Consider the following 15,919-nt stretch of genomic DNA (forward strand, 5'->3'; position numbering starts at 1 on the left):
CTTTGGTGAGTGCATATATCGCATCTACCTATACTTTTTGATTCAAACACAACCGAAGACCTAATGTCCGTCTAGGATTGTTCCATTCTTTACGCTTGAAGATGCGGTGAAAGTTGACGGCGACAATGAATATTTCGTATTTCATCTGTTGATGTCCGCGCACGTTGTCATCTCAATGACACTATTTGTCTTTTTGAAAAGATCCCTTGCTTTTCCCTCAGTTTCCCTTCAACTTTGTGCAATCACACACTTCCTCTCCCCTGAATTCCCTCGTTGTGGTCTAGTTTGATGCTCAAATTATAGGAGGGTAACATGATCGGAGCCAAGGTCAGAAGCAAGGCGTCATCTTATGGCTGACTTCCGCCGTCGCCGACTTTTCCCCCGCGTCCATTGTTTCTCCGCCGAGAAGGTATATAAAGCGTTTTCGCGTGTACGGTCCCCGGCGTTTCTACCAACCCCAAATTCACTTTACTTCATCTCTTTTCATCATGTATATCCCAGCTCTGGCAGCGGTCGGGACCTTTGTTGCAGCGGCGACGAGCATACTCTACGACGGACGTGCGCCATCGAACTTGACTGCAGCTCAGTTGGACACCTCAAGCGGGCCATATGTCACGTATGTACTATGCTTTTGCGACGAAAGCGTATCAGTTGACGTTGGCGTTTTCAATTCTAGTGCAGTAAAAGGCAGCCAAAACGCGAGCCATGTACGTGCTTTTCTGCACATTGTCTCATGCAGACTTCGGTTCTGATCGCCACAATCCGCGACAGTACACTACTCTGCTAGGACAGAGCGTCGCGCCCACACCCTTGTGGGGCGTCGATGAACAGAGCATCCGCGTTACCATCGACAACACTTCCGTCTTCACCCCGGGCACTGCAGCGCCCCAGCTGGGTTTCCGAAGGACCGAGCTCATCGCACAGGGCAACCCGATCTCGAACCGCACCGCTTTCGACGAGACCATCGAGACCGGCGTCACCGCGTTCCACTTCTCCCTCCAGGCAGATCCACAGCGGCCGCTGAACCTCACGCATGACTACCAGGTCGTGTTCATCGAGCCCTCAGATGGAACGCACGTCTTCGGCCTCGAGCTCGGTGCGTCTGATCTTCTGCCTAAATTCCTTCCTCCCTTTTGGCAACGCACACAATCTGAGATCCGAGCACGCGGGCTTCCTCTGATCAGGCACCCCGTTCAACCAGACCCCTGACGCGCTGTCCCACTCGCTGAAGCTGCTGGCGCACGACTCCACGGTGGTCTTCAACACGTCGTTCACGGACGCGGACTGGCACAACTTCGCCGTCGTCGTCGACTGGACGCAGCGCACGCTCCAGGTGCTCTACTCCGCGAACGCGCAGACGCTGCAGACCGTCACGGACGTCGTCCCGAACACGAGCGCCACCGCAGGCGCGGCTGGGCAGGGCGAATTTCACTTTGGCGTCCTCAAGGTCAGTGCCTTTTCTTCTTTGAAATGTCGGAAGACCGGGCTGACTTACGATGGTCGAATGTGTATTCTAGCTGCCCTTGATAGATCCGACACAAACGTCTGCTCAGCAGAGCGACGTCGTACATTTCGGAATTCAGGAGGGAACGACAGAGGGCCTGATCTACTCTGGCGTCTTCGTGGAGAGTGCGTCGAGTGGTGTCAGCGTAGGCAATGGCAGGACAGTGACGCTGTGAAGTGCCCTCGCGGCGCGCGGGCTGTGGATGATACTCTCATCAAGTGATAGTTACATTCTTTTTATATATACGGCTGACTGATCCCTACAAAACTTCTTCGTCATCGTCGTCGATATATCACCGTTCGCAGGTGCAACTCGTGGACCCTGCCCGCACTCTGGCACTTAATGCGAGGGTTAACGTTCAACGCTCAAATGCTTCCATGTCTATGTCCTTGAAATGTCTAATGTTGTCATGCGATGCACTATGCATGGCTGTCGTGTGTGTGTACGCGCAGTAGTATTACAGCGCACGTTTCTGCCGCTGTTCCTCGGCAAGGATGGCGTCGGGGTCACGGCCGCGAACCTCAGGAAGCAGGAGCGTGCAAGCTGCAGACACACGACAGCACGTCAGAACAGGTCAACTCACAAGCCACATAAAAAAAAGAACGCACCAGCACCCAAGAAGCAAACACCCATGAAGACTGCGAACAAGTCAGAATGAATCAGTAAAGGTGTTCCAAGTTTGAGATGCGCGAGCTACGCACTCCAGAGAACATTCGGAGTCCCGATCTTCTTGCTCAACGAGTTGAATGCGAGGGCAGCGATGATGGCACCGGCCTTTCCGCAAGCGGCGGAGACACCATGTGCAGTGGCGCGGTAGCGCGTCGGGAAGACTTCGGCCGGGTAGCACTAAACAACCAAAAAAGTAAGTCAGCTAGGGCAAGGATGTCATATGATATAACACATACGTAGGTAGTTCTAAACGACGCATGCCAATCAACGCTGCTATGGAAATATGACTTTGAGAGAACTCACGCGTTGGCACCAAAGTTGAAGAAGAACTAGCGGTGAAAGTAGTTAGATACGATGTCGCACTCCCAGCATAGCATACCCGCTTACCTGGAGGAATGCGAAGCAAACGACAAACGACGCTGTGTTCATTGTATCAAATCTGCCCGCCATGATGCCAACTACGATGAAAGGCAGCACGTCAGAGGTCAGGGAGCAAAGGTCTAGATGCTAAAATCCCGCTGACGTACGGAATAATGCCGCCATCAAAAAGCCTTGTATTTGGATCCACTTGCGTCCAAGCTTCTCAATGGTGAGGACAGTGGCATAGTAGCCTACGCAAGCGCGACATTATATTAGCATGCTCCAACGCAAGAGCATCGCACGTTCGAGGGAGCTCCTGCTCCAACATTGCCACGCACCTGGAACGAAGCCCAATGCGGTAATGATGATGTTACCGATGGAGATCTTGAAGAGGCGTTCCCAAGGCGTGCCAGTCTTGCCAGCGAACCCAATCTGTTGGAGAACGACGTTCTGATTCAAGTTGATACCGTAGAAACTATTCATGAACGAGCGGAAAGTAAGCGATCTTCGTCGACGAAGAGCGGGGAAATAGACGTACGCGATGTCGAGCAAGAACCAGCACGTGCACGTCCCGATGAGGATTTTCGCGTGCCGCCATTCCGAGAAATAGTGAATGAATTCTGGAATGACAGCTCAGTGCGGTGCATCACGAGGACGATACGATAGACTCACCCCGGAGGTGCGATTTGTGACCAGTGGTTTGGGCAGGTTCTTCAACAGGTGCAGGCGAGGAACCTTCCTCTGATGCATTGCTCGAGTTCGACGCGTCGGCCTTTTCGGGCACCTCTGTGCTAGCATTTGCTTTCTGCTTGAGCTCCTCAATTGGGTCTTCTTCAACATCTGTCTTGGTTGATTTCAGATAACGAGTCGACTCGGGAAGCGTAAGCCGCTGGTACAGCGTGCCAAAGGCGGGAATCAATGACAGGCCCACGACGATACGCCAGACTATGAGAAAAGGGTGAGCGAGCGGGCACAAGCGGTAGATCTCAGTATATACCTCCGTCGACCTTGCTTGTCTTGCCTTCTTCGTTCATCACATGCTTATAACAAGCCAGGACGATGATGGTGACCAAGCTCCCTGCAAGACTGCCCCATCCTTGATTCGCGAAAATGTATGCGAGCATGGTACCCCGCTTGCGCAAATTTGCGCGGTCAGAGGTGATGGAGGCCGACATCGGGTAGTCTCCGCCGACACCAATACCAAGAATGATGCGGAACACGCCGAGGTATATAAGTGCGCCGTTGGGGGAAAGGGAGCCTACAAAGCCTTTAAGAAATCCGAAAAAAAAAAATCAAATCACGGAAACATACCAGTAGGGTCGCAGATGCAGAGAATGGTGGCGAATATAATGAGCATGAGTTCCTTGCCATCTGTTTAAAACATGGATCATTGATCAGATCAGATCAGATCGAACGCAGCCAGATTAGATACGCACAGATCGCTTTACGACCGAAGCGGTCAGCCATGTAACCTGCAGCAAAAAGAGCCATACTATAGTGAGCATTTTTTTCTTTCATCCACCAGTAAAAATAGCCACCGCACCGAAAGCAAATTGACCGATGACACTCCCAATGTTCGCGCCCGCTTTGACAAATCCCTCAAGACCCGTAGGAAGAGACTCGCCGCCATAAAGACGGAATTGAAGCATGGTCGCCACGGGCTGCAATTTGTCGACCGTCAGTCCGGATAGGTACATACACGAGGAAAGAACTCACGTTGATAATGAACAGGTCATATGCTATTCCGTCACCCATAAACAATATGTGCTTCAAGAGAACAAGAGGACGCACCATCGAGGAAGAACCCAACCTGTACGATGGCTGTCAATGTGCGGCCTCACATGCATGGAAGTCTTATACTTACCCCAGCGATGCCTAAGAGCTTGAGCTCTGGGTATGTTAGAATATAAGGGGGTCTGTCGTCTCCAGAGCGCTCATACTCCTCGAGGGTGGACTTGAAACGAGGGGATTGAGGAGGATGGGGCTCTGCGGTAGCGAGCGCTGCCGGAATTGTTTTCTTGTTCTCGTCCGACATGGTGGTGAAGGAGTGAGGAAGGGAGGTTCGGCTGGCAAAGAAGTCAATGTGAGCGGAGATATAAGTGCTTCTGAAGATTAAGAAAGGATAAGACGCACGTTTGCGGAGCTAGGTCGAAGGACTCCACCGAGAGCACCTGGACTTGAAGCAGAGCAAACAGTGGCACGCGACCTCAATTTGTTGCTTGCGACTGTTTGCGCGACAGAACACCTAACCTCACCCTCGTGTTAGGGTTAGACCTCCTGACCTCTTCGAAAGTCCAAGCAGAATGCAGGCATCGTCGGGACAAGCACCACCACTACCAGTACGGACAGGAAGAGCAGGGGTGTGCACAGGAGATGAATAGCAACACCTTTGATGAAACCTCTGATCGCAACGCGGATTAAGAAACGGACAGGCACGGCTTCACTGGATGCCGAGGCTGTGCATTCCAAGTGACGACCTCAGAGCTCCTCAGAATAATGAGAAAGGCGCGCTAACGTCTTTTACAACTCGTGGGCAGCACTGGGTAGCGGACATGGAGTCCTGATTTGTCCTATCGGCCGATCAAAGGTAATAAGACGCGATAAAAGGGACAGGCATCGAGCGAAAGCCTTAACCAAAGAATGGATATCGGGGGAACGATACTGTATCTGCATGAGAGGTGGATGGAATAGCTCACATCTCCAACAGGTCAGAAAAACTTCCCCAACATCGAGCGTCAAAGGTAAGCGTTGTGGGAAGAGCGAAGGAGAGAGACAGGCGGATAGGAGAAAGCAATTGACTATGGGTCATCCAACTACGACAATGTTGGTCAAGGCGCCGTCACAAGCGTCCAGAACTCGCGGAAAGTGCCCTTCGTCATGGAAGACCGAAGAAAACGGGTGTGTACCTCTCATATTTTCTTAGAGAGGTCTAAAGACAGCACCTCTCACCACTGAAACACCTGCACTTGGGTCAAGACCCACTGCATATGCGAACTCCGGGCATAAACGCACGGTATTCGATAGCCTGTTCCTGTATTACAGTGCCCTGAGATTCACTCATTGTTTCAGAACGCGTGCGAAAATAGGCGGTCAGACATTTTGCAACCTTTCCCTCAACATGACAGATCGTCACTGGCCGCATCCCTTTGCCGAATTTACCCTACCCTCTCGAAAGAATTGAAGCACGGCGTCGCTTGCGCAATCTCCACAATCATTTCCGAACATTCAACAGTGCGTCCGAGGGAGATCGAGTGAGTTTGCAGCAGTCATCAAAGATGTTCTGCGTTCGTTCTAGAAGTGACTTGTATAGGTCTAGAGCTCCAAAGGCCCTTTGGTGGGAACCGCAGCGCAGGCAATTGATCTGGAAATATAAACCCACTGTTCGCACAGACGTATGCATAGACTTGTGACCGTCCGAAAGCCCCACCGAAAAGTCCATCGAGTTCCTCCAGGTTCCTCCTTGATCGGCATTTCAAATGCCGATGCTTCTGCGAGAAGTCAGGCTAATCTGTACCTAGAATATCTCTATCGACAAAAATATCTCCTGCCGGCGGTTCCACATAACGAGGTGTGCGGGACTCGTGCAGGGTCCGTGCACGTGGTTTCATTCATTTCGGAGGGAGAGCCTTGCGTCGGGAATACAATCGGATATACGTGCGTGAAAGTGCACATACATGGAAAGATGAAGAACGACAACGGCTCGGACCGCGTGTAAGACCTGTGAGATCTGTGCCGATTAGAAGGTCGGCACGATGCGCAGAACACTGAGAATGCGACTAGAGAATCAAATCAGGTTCAGAAATCAACATATCCATTACATCAATAGCATAGCAGATGGGTACGTCAACTTCAAATATACCCGTGTCTACCGATACCCGTGACCCCCATATCGCTCATTTCTCGTGAGCGCCAGTGGCATCTGTGCGTTCGAAACTAGAAACATAGGAGTGGCAGTTAGTGTGAAACATTGAGCCGTTTGGAATGAACTTCTTGATCAGCTGAAGTACACACCAGCACATTACCCATCTCTCCACGATCGAATATCTGCTCAAGGTATGTTAAATATTGAGATACACCGTACTGGCAAACATCATGGCGTCTGAACGCCGAAAGAACGTTCGGCCTCGGAAAATTTGCCCGAGATTATCAGTTACGAGAGCTTGTTTGATCAGATCAGCTTGTTCAGCAAAGAGATAGTAAGTAAAGATTCGGCAGCAGCGATGCGAGAGAAGGTTTCTATTTGTAATGAGCACCCTAAACATGATTGCCACGTACCATTATATCGCAACTCCTGGGAGATTTCAAGCTAAGTGCTTAGCTTCTGATGGGATGTTAACAGCGCCTCTACGACACGATAGATGTTGCTCGTCATATACGAATACTACGTTGTCGCCTTGCGAAGAGTTATACGCAGATAGGATCCGCGTGTCAGTTGTGTGCAATGCCGAGATGCATCGCCAGCTCGCCATTGGTAGCCTCAAATACAAGCTCCACGATAAATCTGCCGAGACCGTGGCAAATCAAGTTCGCTTTCACCTCGGTGTTCAAACCGGCCTCATTATCTTTCGTCTGCTGTCATCTTCGCATGTCAAATATAGATGTGCCCCAAGCGCTTGAAGCGTGTTTGCACAATGTTTTGGCCGACCGGGGAACACCACGATGGTTCCGAGAGGCATGCCTCTGCGTAAGTCTGGGAAGGACTTCTTGTGCACCCACGGGAATACCGCCTTGCTGATGCTTTCCAGAACTTCGCGGTCCTGGCCGGGTTGCCTCATCCATTCTGCGATCAGGGTTCGCGATGATAGCAAGCTCAAAGCCGAACCGTTCAAGCTCGGGATCCACGCCGATGAAACTCAATCGCAACCTTGTTCATGGCCATCGCCATTTTTTGACCCATGATCATGGCCTGGTGAGAATAGCTGTTCGTTCAATCGATCATCAGCTGACTGTTTGTAGATACCGTTCACCCTCGTCGACTTTCACTCGGTAAAGAAGAGACAACATTCCGCAACTCAACCGGAAAATATCTTTGTCGCTGACGACACATAAGGTTCACGAATGTGCACTGCGCGTATCCATACATCGACGGGCGTCGAAGCCGAAAGCGCTAAGCATGCTCCACCCAACCTCCGTGAACTGATGACACTCGATAGGCCGGGAACCTATTACAAGTGCGACCTTGTCTATTCTTCTCAAGACATATGCAGAAGACATAGATTCTGGCCTGATTTGTGAATATCGGTCATGAATAGCGCTTCCAGAACTACAATGTTTAGCGGCGGCTCATTCACATGCCCGACCCACACATACTCCCATTTCTCGCCCGGAAATTTTTGTCCCCAGGACGCCGACAATGCTCTGATGATTACTGCAGGCCGTCCGCGTATTTAGGCTAGCGATCCTGACCAGAATCCGTCGACACCCCAGCCAGCACTCGAGCTAGTCTGCGTGTCCATCTCTCTCCCTCCACTGGTCACTATGGCGCTCTCGTCTTTCATATTGCATTTGGCATTGCTCGTCGCCAGCTTTCCCTCTTTTGGCGCGGCTATTGGATCAACTGTGAGGCTGGATGCAGGAACGTTCGTCGGCACTCCGCTTGGAAATATGACGAGATTTTTAGGGGTCCCATATGCCTTACCTCCGTGTGTCCCCCTAATGCTTTCTGTGAACATGCTGATCCTAATTTGACTGCAGAACCGGAAATCTTCGATTCCGTTTGCCTGTACCAAATCTCCCGTACCGTGGCACACACAATGCCACCCAGTTTGCGCTCGCATGTCCTCAGCAATCGTATTCGCCCACCATCCCTAACGCAGAGCTGGGAGAGATCCTCTCTCAACTGCCAGGCGGCGGTACTGCCCCTTCAGGCGAAGACTGTGCGTCCTTGTTCAGTATACTTAACGGCCTTGCCTTAAAGCATGCCAAAACTATCTAGGTCTCTATGTCAATGTATGGAGTCCTGCGAATGCTACGTCATACTCAAAGCTGCCGGTCTTGTTTGTGAGCATATTTTACCGTCATCTCATGCTATTCAATCTGAACGTCCATACCTCCTCAGTGGATCCACGGAGGTTAGCATCGTTTTTAGACGTCTGAAGTCTTTGCTTATGACTATCGGATATTGAACAGGCGGATGGGAGGTCGGAGAGACTTCTTTGTGAGGCCACATATCTGACGAAAGCGATACGCACTCAACTTTTCACGTCAGGTTCGACGGGAGCTACATCGTCCAGAAGTCTCTCGACATCGGGACACCCGTAGTATTCGTTAGCACTGCCTACCGGTGAGTCTCAGATCTTGTCTCAAAGGATTGTTCTAAGTGATAGGATCACTGTAAAGGCTTAATTGTGCGTATACATGATATTTTCATCCACACAACGGTCTATGACGGTTGAATCTGTCTTACAGCATTCGGATTCCTGGCAAGTAAAGAAGTCAAGCGAGCCGGCGTTGGAAACCTTGGAATGCAGGACCGTAAGTAGTCCCCTGATTTTACATGGATCAAGTCTAATTCCGTTTTCACAGAGCGACAGGCGCTGAGATGGGTCCAAAAGTACATCCACGCCTTTGGTGGGGATCCCAAGAAGGTGACACTGTACGAAATCGGTTGCTCCCTATGTGATTTCCTCTCACACACCATTCGACAGTTGGGGTGAGAGCGCAGGAGGCGTCTCGATTGGAAACCACATGATCACCAATAATGGAAATACCGAAGGACTCTTCCGCGCGGGTATCATGCATTCCGGTTCGCCTCAACCCATGGGCGATATCACAAATGGACAGCCGATGTATGACTACATCGTCGACAAGACTGGCTGCACTGGTGCAAGGGACACTCTACAGTGCTTACGCGAAGTACCTTTCGAGTCATTGTCTGCCGCGACCAACAGCACACCCTCGCTCTTCAATTACTCTGTGCGTCAATTGGTTGTCAGCCATATGGCCCTACTGATAGTGCAACATAACAGTCCTTGAACTTGGTCTGGCAGCCTCGTACAGATGGCGTGTTCTTGAAAGAGAACCCGCAGACACTCATCGCCAAAGGGGTCGCTGCTAAATTGCCATTCATCAACGGTTTGTGATCGTGCTTCCTTTGAGGCAATCGCACTCACGCTTGAATGTTATCAGGAGACTGCGACGACGAGGGCACTTTGTTCTCTTTGTCTTCTACAAACCTCACGTATGTGCTATTCTTGCGTTGGCCGACATTGACTAAGCGATGCCTCTTAGCACCGATCAAGAAACACACGACTATATCCATTCTAATTACTACTCCAAAGCATCAAGCAGTGAAATTACCCAGCTTATGCAATATTATCCCCCCAATCCTGTTGTTGGCTCTCCATTCGACACCGGCGACAACAACACTTTGACGCCTCAATATAAGCGCATCTCTGCCTTGACCGGAGACATCATATTTGAAGCCCCTCGGCGTTTCTTCTTGGATTACCTATCATCTACTCAACCTGCCTGGGCATTCCGTACGTGTTCCCATGTAATCGAACAAACGAGAGCTAATAGCAGCTTCACTCAGAGTACAAGCGTTTCAAATCGACACCGTATCTGGGCACTGTAAGTGTTTGGGCTCAGTTTCCAGAAGTCTTTTTTAACGCGCAAACTTATAGTATCACCTTTCGGATCTTTATGATATATTTGGCCCTCCAGGCGACGACTTCAAAGAGTTGATTGTTCGCTTCGCCGTCCACCTTGATCCCAACGGGGGAACCAACGCCACCACCTGGCCAAAGTGGACAAAAGACTCACCGAACCTTCTGACTCTGTTGGACGGGGCGGCTCCCATTAGCATCACGCAAGACACGTACAGATCGGATGGTATCGACTACTTGAAGAATTTGTCGCGCAAATACCCCTTCTGATCATGGACATTGTATCTTATTGACGAAACTTCATGTTCTGCACTTGCACATCGACACGTCGCGAGTATGTAAGCTTGTACAATAACGAGCACATTGAACTTAAATGTGCAAGCGATATGAGGCCGATCGTGAATGGGAAGGATCGGCAACTAATACATGTCGTAGAGTTAAATGTCTCAAACAAGACGACAAGAAAAGCGAAGGGCAAACTTAAACTATACGTGAACTAAGACTGGATAAATCCAACTGCTGTTCGCACGTAACATGGTTCGAATCACTTCCTAGTATTGCCATATCTCTTTTAAGTAGGACCTCGAGGCCAGAATTTCTTGACAATAGCCTGCGGCAATAGCCCGTCGACGCCTTGTGGGTCATAAACAGTCAGTTGCTTCCCATGAAATACAACGACCAATCGACCCTTTCGGACGCTTCGACTGCGGCTGATCGCAGTCTCTTGAAGCAGCTTTAAAGCCGCCACCAAGACGCACAACCGATCATGTGATCGACTTTCGGGCGGAGGCTCCATTTCACCAGAAAAGTCGTGGTGGCGGATGTCGGACACGGTGCCGTCTGTGTGCGCGCCCTCGATGAGATTCGAGGTGTGCGAGAAGAACAATTGCGGGAAAAAGTGACTCTTCAGGGTTGAATGTCTCTGATTTTTCCCGCTACGCGATTTGAGCTCCAGGATACTTTCTTGCGGAACATGGGTACCGCCGGCAATGATGCGCAGACCTACCAAACAATGAACGACGAAATCGTCAGTTTTTGTATAGTAAGCATTGTGCGGTCTCAGAGCTGGACAGACCTGCCACATCCTTTGAGGGCGTTGATTCGGATGGAGATATTTGTTCGCGCACACTTAGACATGCATCGACTTCGGCCCGGACGATCATGCGAAGATCGCCAAACACCTATTTCTGATTCAGCGCTACAGTCTGAATTGCTATATGTCGGGCGTAGCTACTCACGTATTGTAAAATTCGATAATATTTGGAAGCTCCTCCGCCGCCAAGTGGCATTGTGGTTGTGGCCATTTCGAAAGAATAACCGAAGGAGTCTTTGTCCTGTCTGACAGCATTGTCCTTTTTGACGATGGGATTTGTCTGTGAAGGACTGTCATTCAACAGAATTGTGTGCTGGCCCACGACTTGTAGAACAAGACGGAGCTCTTTCCTATCAGTAGAGGCATTGACGACCTCTAGAAGCCGGCGCAAGGTTCCGCAATCAGTGACAAAGTCAACTGAAGACCATGGGATACTGTCCAGCTTCTTTGCGTCTATGGCGCACATGAGTGAGTGGAAGGGCATGGAGCGGATGAAAGGAGGCATTCTGCGCTCAGTTTGGCGTAGATTTGGATCAGATACGATAGAAAATGGCGGGACTAGCCTCGTCCAGACACGGGGTAGTCCTATGAGTGGTAAGGAGTTACATGGTATAATTTGAATAACATTCCTGATACTCGCTTACCTGGGACCATTATCGTAGGTCGACGAGCGGGAATCCTATTGTATGACCCTACGCACTGCACGTCCTTGATATTGGGATTTCCAAGGAATTTCTGTAGGGAGAAGGGTACTGTTAACGTCTTGGCGGCTGGCGATGTATGGATATTCGGAGGCATTGTAATCTGGGACGTTGCTCGAGGATCGACAGCACTGTTGTTTTATAGCAGTACATGCTGCCTTCGCGTCCCGTCAACGATGCTTTCGGATTTGCAAAAGACTTCATGTTTCACTCCAAAGCTTGAATTGCAAGGGGAGTTAGCACAAATGGCAACACCACACGGTGCTCCCCATGGAGAAGATTTGAGGAGGTCACCGTCTGTATCTGCAGACCTTGAAAGAGCTCGAATATGTATAATCGTGTTGCGTCGCCTGTCAATACTCAATTGCGGAGGGGGTCGATGTTATGGACATTGGAGTTTTGTGTCGCCTCTTATCAACAGCGACTATGAAAGATGACAGCGATCCATATGGTATGGGTGGCGGGCACATGTATACTCTATTCATTCACTGCAAATTGAAGTCGACAGAATGCTTATCAGATGCCTGAAGAAAAGTTCTCAAAACTTCAGGACTCAAGCTATGATATCACATACCATTGACTCTTGAAGCAAGTCATGTACACCGAACAGAAGCTAACATGGTGATTGCCTTCAACAGGCTGCGGCGTTGCGCACCTACCTATTCCGCCATCTTCATCGGCAGACTTACAGAGAGAAGTACACGATTCTAGAAAGCAAGTCTCCACAACATGTAGTCGGTGGATTTGGTCCACCACTAGTCCACCCCGCCGCAGGAGGCTCGACATTGGCAAACAGACTCGAAGGTGGGTCGCCGAGATGACCGTCATTTGCGACGTCGCGTGGGAATTGCGTCGTCGGATCCCTTGCTCTTCGCCATGATGCTGTCACCTACAACGCTGGACCTTGGGCTACGTTGAGACTCTGAGTGGCTGTATTGACTGCAGGGTTTTTTTTCTGTCTGGCGATTCGGAAAATATCTTTCTTGCGACGTTCAAGATTATATGAGTCCATATCTAGTCAGCCGTCAGCTAGCTATGTAAGGCATCATCAGTTGACCGCCAAACATCAGTAAGCGGCTGAAGGGATATATATCTAGGAATCTGATCCGTGGTCGCCCATTCATCGTACTCTGCGATTGCCCCATTAAACAGCCCATTCAATGCCCTCCTCTGGCAAACCCCGTACCAGCATTCTGCTCACTGGTCCTACAGGTCAGCGACATCCAACATCCTACGTCTCGTTACTTCTTTGACAAGCTCAAGTTCGCGCTCCTGCATAGGTTATATAGGGGGAACGATTCTCCAACACCTCTTAGACCACGAAGACCGTGCTACGTTCGACATCACAGTGCTGGTCCGCGATTATTTGAAAGCAGAGAAGCTTCACCAATTCGGCATCACACCCGTAATTGGATCCCTTCAAGACACCGAAAAGCTCGCACAGCTTGCTTCCCAGGCAGATATCGTCATACATGCTGTAAGTCTATCTCAATACGTTTCGGCTGCTCTCTGTATTGACATGACGGGGCTACGACTAGGCTAATGCGGACGACTTGCCAGCCGTCAAAGCGATCTTGTCGGGGCTCAAGGAGAAGCACGAGCAGTCTGATGATGCAGGAATATTGATCCACACTGTCGGTGTACACATATATGCTGCTGCATCTGCCCATATTGACATCCCTTGTCCATCAGTCGGGGACAGGTGCGCTATTTCGTCGCTTCACACGAAAGTCTGGCTGTTTCTGATCGACTTGCGCTCAGGCTTCCTTGTCAATTTGGAAGGTGACACCAGCATCGATCCCGACATCGTGTACTACGATTCAAAACCTGAGCAATTGGAGTCATTGCCGGTTTCACGTATTCATCGCGAGGTCGATCTTGCGATCGTTGCTGCAGACACGGCAGGTAACTCACGGTCAGGATCATCTCTCAAAATATGCCTGAGATCAACGTGCACTGTTAGGCTATATTCGCGCATACATTGTGTGTCCCTCCACGATATTCAACATGGCTTCAGGCCCGCTCGTCGACAGCGGCATCCAGAACCCGCACTCTGTCCTCATACCCTGGATGATCAAAAATGGTATTCAAAGGGGTCAAGGCGGCTTACTCGAATCTGGGACGAACGTATGGCCCCTTGTGGACATTGATGAAGGCGTGTCCAAACTCAGAAGTATCCAATGTTGTATGTGCTGATCGTCCTCGGCCTTCGTAGTCGGTGATCTGTACAAGCTTATATTTGATGCTGCTCGCGCGGACCCACTGACCCCTCATGGTCGCGCCGGCTACTATTTTGCCGAGAACGGCGAGTATGTGCAATACGAGATATGCCTTGAGATTGCAAAGGCGCTTTTTGAGCATGGCAAAGGCCGCAGCCCAGAGCCTGTCAGCTTGACGGATCAGGAGTTCAAGAACTTCTTCGGGGTGAGTCGTCAGTTTTACTCTCTCTGACATGTTTCCGAATGAAAGACCCCAATAGGGCTCTCGCCTCGGTGCATTGAACTGCCGCGCTCGAGGAGAAAGGTCCAGAGCTCTGGGCTGGAGGCCAAAGAAAGGAAAAGCAGAACTGCTTGCCAGTGTCGAACCAGAGATCCAAGTCATACTTGCTTGGCCTTGAATGATTGTCGCCACAGTTGACTCTATAACGTTCGCACTTATCAAATTGTACATCTGTAAATCCACTTTCTTTTTTTTTTGTCGGTGACTTGAGCCAGATAGCGTTTAGAAATCCGGTTCGAAGTGCTCCGGTGTCATCGTTTGAAGAATTCTTTTTGCGCAGGCTTGGCCAATGCACTAATACTCCTCCAGGGTACGCAAGGGGGTTCATGGAAGGAACATTCAGTGAGTTGACCATCATGATCTCAATTCACTTTGGAGCCTTGATCAAATCTATTTAGGGCTAGTCTTTACGACAAATTGCGTGGCCCAAATTTTTCAGTGTACACCCCGAGTGGCTCAAGCGGCTATTCTCCGATCCACGACAAGTGTCCTTCGGGTTCAGACGGAGGTCCGTTTATTTGCTGGTACACATCGTCCAAGCGCGTAGGCATCCTGACCCAAGGATGGGTGGCAGAATATGTCCTTGGAGACGTCTTGACAGTTTTGTGTGGATGCTGATGATCCGCATTATTGTGGTTCTTGGGTTGACCAAGCCACTCGACGAGTGCGAAGGCGTCGTAGAGCCCATCGGGGAGCACCTTTTTAGTCATGTAAGCTTGCTTCAATCGACCAATTTCCTCTCCGATTGTTTCACCATTCGCTCCACACTGACGTCGATTGCGCAGGCGGGCCGCGCCGTTTGTGCACAGAATCGACTTCGATCAAACGTCTTGAGGAAGAGAGAAAGGGGTCAGTAAATGATGCGCACCCGCTTTTGTGCAAATATGTTGTCGTGAAGTAGCGATTGTCTGTTTAGCCCGATAATTGACCTGCGATGCTGTCCCCATATTGATTTGCTAAAAGAAAACTCAGTGCTTGACGAGACAGCGATCGTAATCAAGGTTCACCCAATTTACTGACGAGAAGACATGTAGGCACAACCGGATCTATCCCGTGAAGAATGCTACTCCAGATGCCGTCGAATTTGCACCACACTCTTTGATACGTCAGGCTGAGTGTAGGCATCAATGCATATAAATTAGCTCGGGCTGACTGCAGGCGGGAGTCCCAGAGGCCGTTACTATTTTAGTAGTCGCAGCTCGCTCGCCCACAGTTGACTATCAGGCGTCTCGCAATTTTCACCAGGCTATGTTTAGTATCTGCGCATTTCACTTCATCTAGAACCCTCTGATCGCAGCATAGTTTCCGCAGCTGAGCACCGAGGCATGTCGCGTCCTGCTTCGAGGTTTCTCCTGCATCCAATCAGCCTTATTGATACTTATCAGCAGGTGTGACTTGCCCTTCAAGTGCCCATCTGTCTCAATCTCCAGTAAAATCCGTCCTGCGTGAGCCTACTTACTGGAACAGGGCTACTCTTCGCAGCAGC

General features: G+C 50.2%; 7 protein-coding genes across 7 annotated transcripts; 4 read left to right on the forward strand and 3 right to left on the reverse strand.

Moving 5' to 3' along the window:
- Positions 1–488: 488 nt before the first annotated feature.
- HETIRDRAFT_451809 (uncharacterized protein) lies at positions 489–1,679 on the forward strand (the record flags this gene model as incomplete). The annotated part of the gene is made up of 5 exons (XM_009548487.1): positions 489–616; positions 677–707; positions 772–1,096; positions 1,185–1,447; positions 1,518–1,679. 5 exons carry the CDS (start codon positions 489–491, stop codon positions 1,677–1,679), a joined length of 909 nt encoding a protein of 302 aa, XP_009546782.1.
- Positions 1,670–4,695, reverse strand: HETIRDRAFT_33030 (inorganic phosphate transporter). The gene is made up of 18 exons (XM_009547478.1): positions 4,667–4,695; positions 4,398–4,599; positions 4,325–4,343; positions 4,250–4,272; positions 4,077–4,194; positions 3,970–4,005; positions 3,845–3,904; positions 3,531–3,791; positions 3,206–3,478; positions 3,072–3,153; positions 2,872–3,008; positions 2,701–2,784; positions 2,561–2,631; positions 2,477–2,502; positions 2,410–2,419; positions 2,206–2,350; positions 2,113–2,142; positions 1,670–2,047 (listed from the first exon to the last, which is right to left on the reverse strand). The coding sequence occupies exons 2-18, from the start codon at positions 4,566–4,568 to the stop codon at positions 1,962–1,964; spliced, it is 1,632 nt and encodes a 543-aa protein (XP_009545773.1). The 5' UTR covers positions 4,569–4,599; positions 4,667–4,695; the 3' UTR covers positions 1,670–1,961.
- Positions 4,696–7,177: 2,482 nt separating this feature from the next.
- Positions 7,178–7,764, forward strand: HETIRDRAFT_475730 (uncharacterized protein). Its single transcript, XM_009548488.1, has 3 exons — positions 7,178–7,217; positions 7,279–7,442; positions 7,490–7,764. The coding sequence occupies exons 1-3, from the start codon at positions 7,193–7,195 to the stop codon at positions 7,580–7,582; spliced, it is 282 nt and encodes a 93-aa protein (XP_009546783.1). The 5' UTR covers positions 7,178–7,192; the 3' UTR covers positions 7,583–7,764.
- Positions 7,178–10,511, forward strand: HETIRDRAFT_61237 (Esterase/lipase/thioesterase). Its single transcript, XM_009547566.1, has 17 exons — positions 7,178–7,217; positions 7,279–7,442; positions 7,490–8,175; positions 8,228–8,409; positions 8,469–8,533; positions 8,592–8,604; positions 8,663–8,690; positions 8,742–8,816; positions 8,873–8,880; positions 8,942–9,007; positions 9,059–9,128; positions 9,181–9,448; positions 9,502–9,607; positions 9,662–9,713; positions 9,764–10,014; positions 10,068–10,105; positions 10,159–10,511. The coding sequence occupies exons 3-17, from the start codon at positions 8,012–8,014 to the stop codon at positions 10,408–10,410; spliced, it is 1,638 nt and encodes a 545-aa protein (XP_009545861.1). The 5' UTR covers positions 7,178–7,217; positions 7,279–7,442; positions 7,490–8,011; the 3' UTR covers positions 10,411–10,511.
- Positions 10,512–10,711: 200 nt separating this feature from the next.
- On the reverse strand, positions 10,712–12,031 carry HETIRDRAFT_168805 (uncharacterized protein; the record flags this gene model as incomplete). The annotated part of the gene is made up of 4 exons (XM_009548489.1): positions 10,712–11,142; positions 11,216–11,321; positions 11,379–11,818; positions 11,878–12,031. The coding sequence occupies 4 exons, from the start codon at positions 12,029–12,031 to the stop codon at positions 10,712–10,714; spliced, it is 1,131 nt and encodes a 376-aa protein (XP_009546784.1).
- A 789-nt stretch (positions 12,032–12,820) lies between these two features.
- HETIRDRAFT_154681 (uncharacterized protein) lies at positions 12,821–14,551 on the forward strand (the record flags this gene model as incomplete). The annotated part of the gene is made up of 9 exons (XM_009548490.1): positions 12,821–12,971; positions 13,032–13,146; positions 13,215–13,411; positions 13,473–13,568; positions 13,627–13,636; positions 13,696–13,839; positions 13,898–14,089; positions 14,150–14,358; positions 14,414–14,551. Exons 2-9 carry the CDS (start codon positions 13,095–13,097, stop codon positions 14,549–14,551), a joined length of 1,038 nt encoding a protein of 345 aa, XP_009546785.1. The 5' UTR covers positions 12,821–12,971; positions 13,032–13,094.
- HETIRDRAFT_409763 (uncharacterized protein) lies at positions 14,528–15,391 on the reverse strand. The gene is made up of 3 exons (XM_009548491.1): positions 15,219–15,391; positions 15,008–15,143; positions 14,528–14,941 (listed from the first exon to the last, which is right to left on the reverse strand). Exons 2-3 carry the CDS (start codon positions 15,141–15,143, stop codon positions 14,898–14,900), a joined length of 180 nt encoding a protein of 59 aa, XP_009546786.1. The 5' UTR covers positions 15,219–15,391; the 3' UTR covers positions 14,528–14,897.
- Positions 15,392–15,919: the final 528 nt, after the last annotated feature.

The sequence above is a fragment of the Heterobasidion irregulare genome (genome assembly GCF_000320585.1).
Source record: "Heterobasidion irregulare TC 32-1 unplaced genomic scaffold scaffold_05, whole genome shotgun sequence".
In the NCBI taxonomy this organism is placed as follows: Eukaryota; Fungi; Basidiomycota; class Agaricomycetes; order Russulales; family Bondarzewiaceae; genus Heterobasidion; species Heterobasidion irregulare.

Coding starts and splice junctions, on each gene's coding strand:
- HETIRDRAFT_33030 (XM_009547478.1), bottom strand. CDS start 4,568: ATGTCGGACGAGAACAAGAAAACAATTCCGGCAGCGCTCGCTACCGCA. Junction 3,905..3,969: donor CTTCGGTCGTAAAGCGATCT/GTGCGTATCTAA, acceptor TGTTTTAAACAG/ATGGCAAGGAACTCATGCTC. Junction 2,503..2,560: donor TTTGCTTCGCATTCCTCCAG/GTAAGCGGGTAT, acceptor TTTCACCGCTAG/TTCTTCTTCAACTTTGGTGC.
- HETIRDRAFT_475730 (XM_009548488.1), top strand. CDS start 7,193: ATGGTTCCGAGAGGCATGCCTCTGC. Junction 7,218..7,278: donor TCCGAGAGGCATGCCTCTGC/GTAAGTCTGGGA, acceptor GATGCTTTCCAG/AACTTCGCGGTCCTGGCCGG. Junction 7,443..7,489: donor TGACCCATGATCATGGCCTG/GTGAGAATAGCT, acceptor GACTGTTTGTAG/ATACCGTTCACCCTCGTCGA.
- HETIRDRAFT_61237 (XM_009547566.1), top strand. CDS start 8,012: ATGGCGCTCTCGTCTTTCATATTGCATTTGGCATTGCTCGTCGCCAGC. Junction 8,691..8,741: donor GAGGTCGGAGAGACTTCTTT/GTGAGGCCACAT, acceptor TTTTCACGTCAG/GTTCGACGGGAGCTACATCG. Junction 9,129..9,180: donor GATCCCAAGAAGGTGACACT/GTACGAAATCGG, acceptor ACCATTCGACAG/TTGGGGTGAGAGCGCAGGAG.
- HETIRDRAFT_409763 (XM_009548491.1), bottom strand. CDS start 15,143: ATGACTAAAAAGGTGCTCCCCGATGGGCTCTACGACGCCTTCGCACTC. Junction 14,942..15,007: donor GACGTCTCCAAGGACATATT/CTGCCACCCATC, acceptor AAATAAACGGAC/CTCCGTCTGAACCCGAAGGA.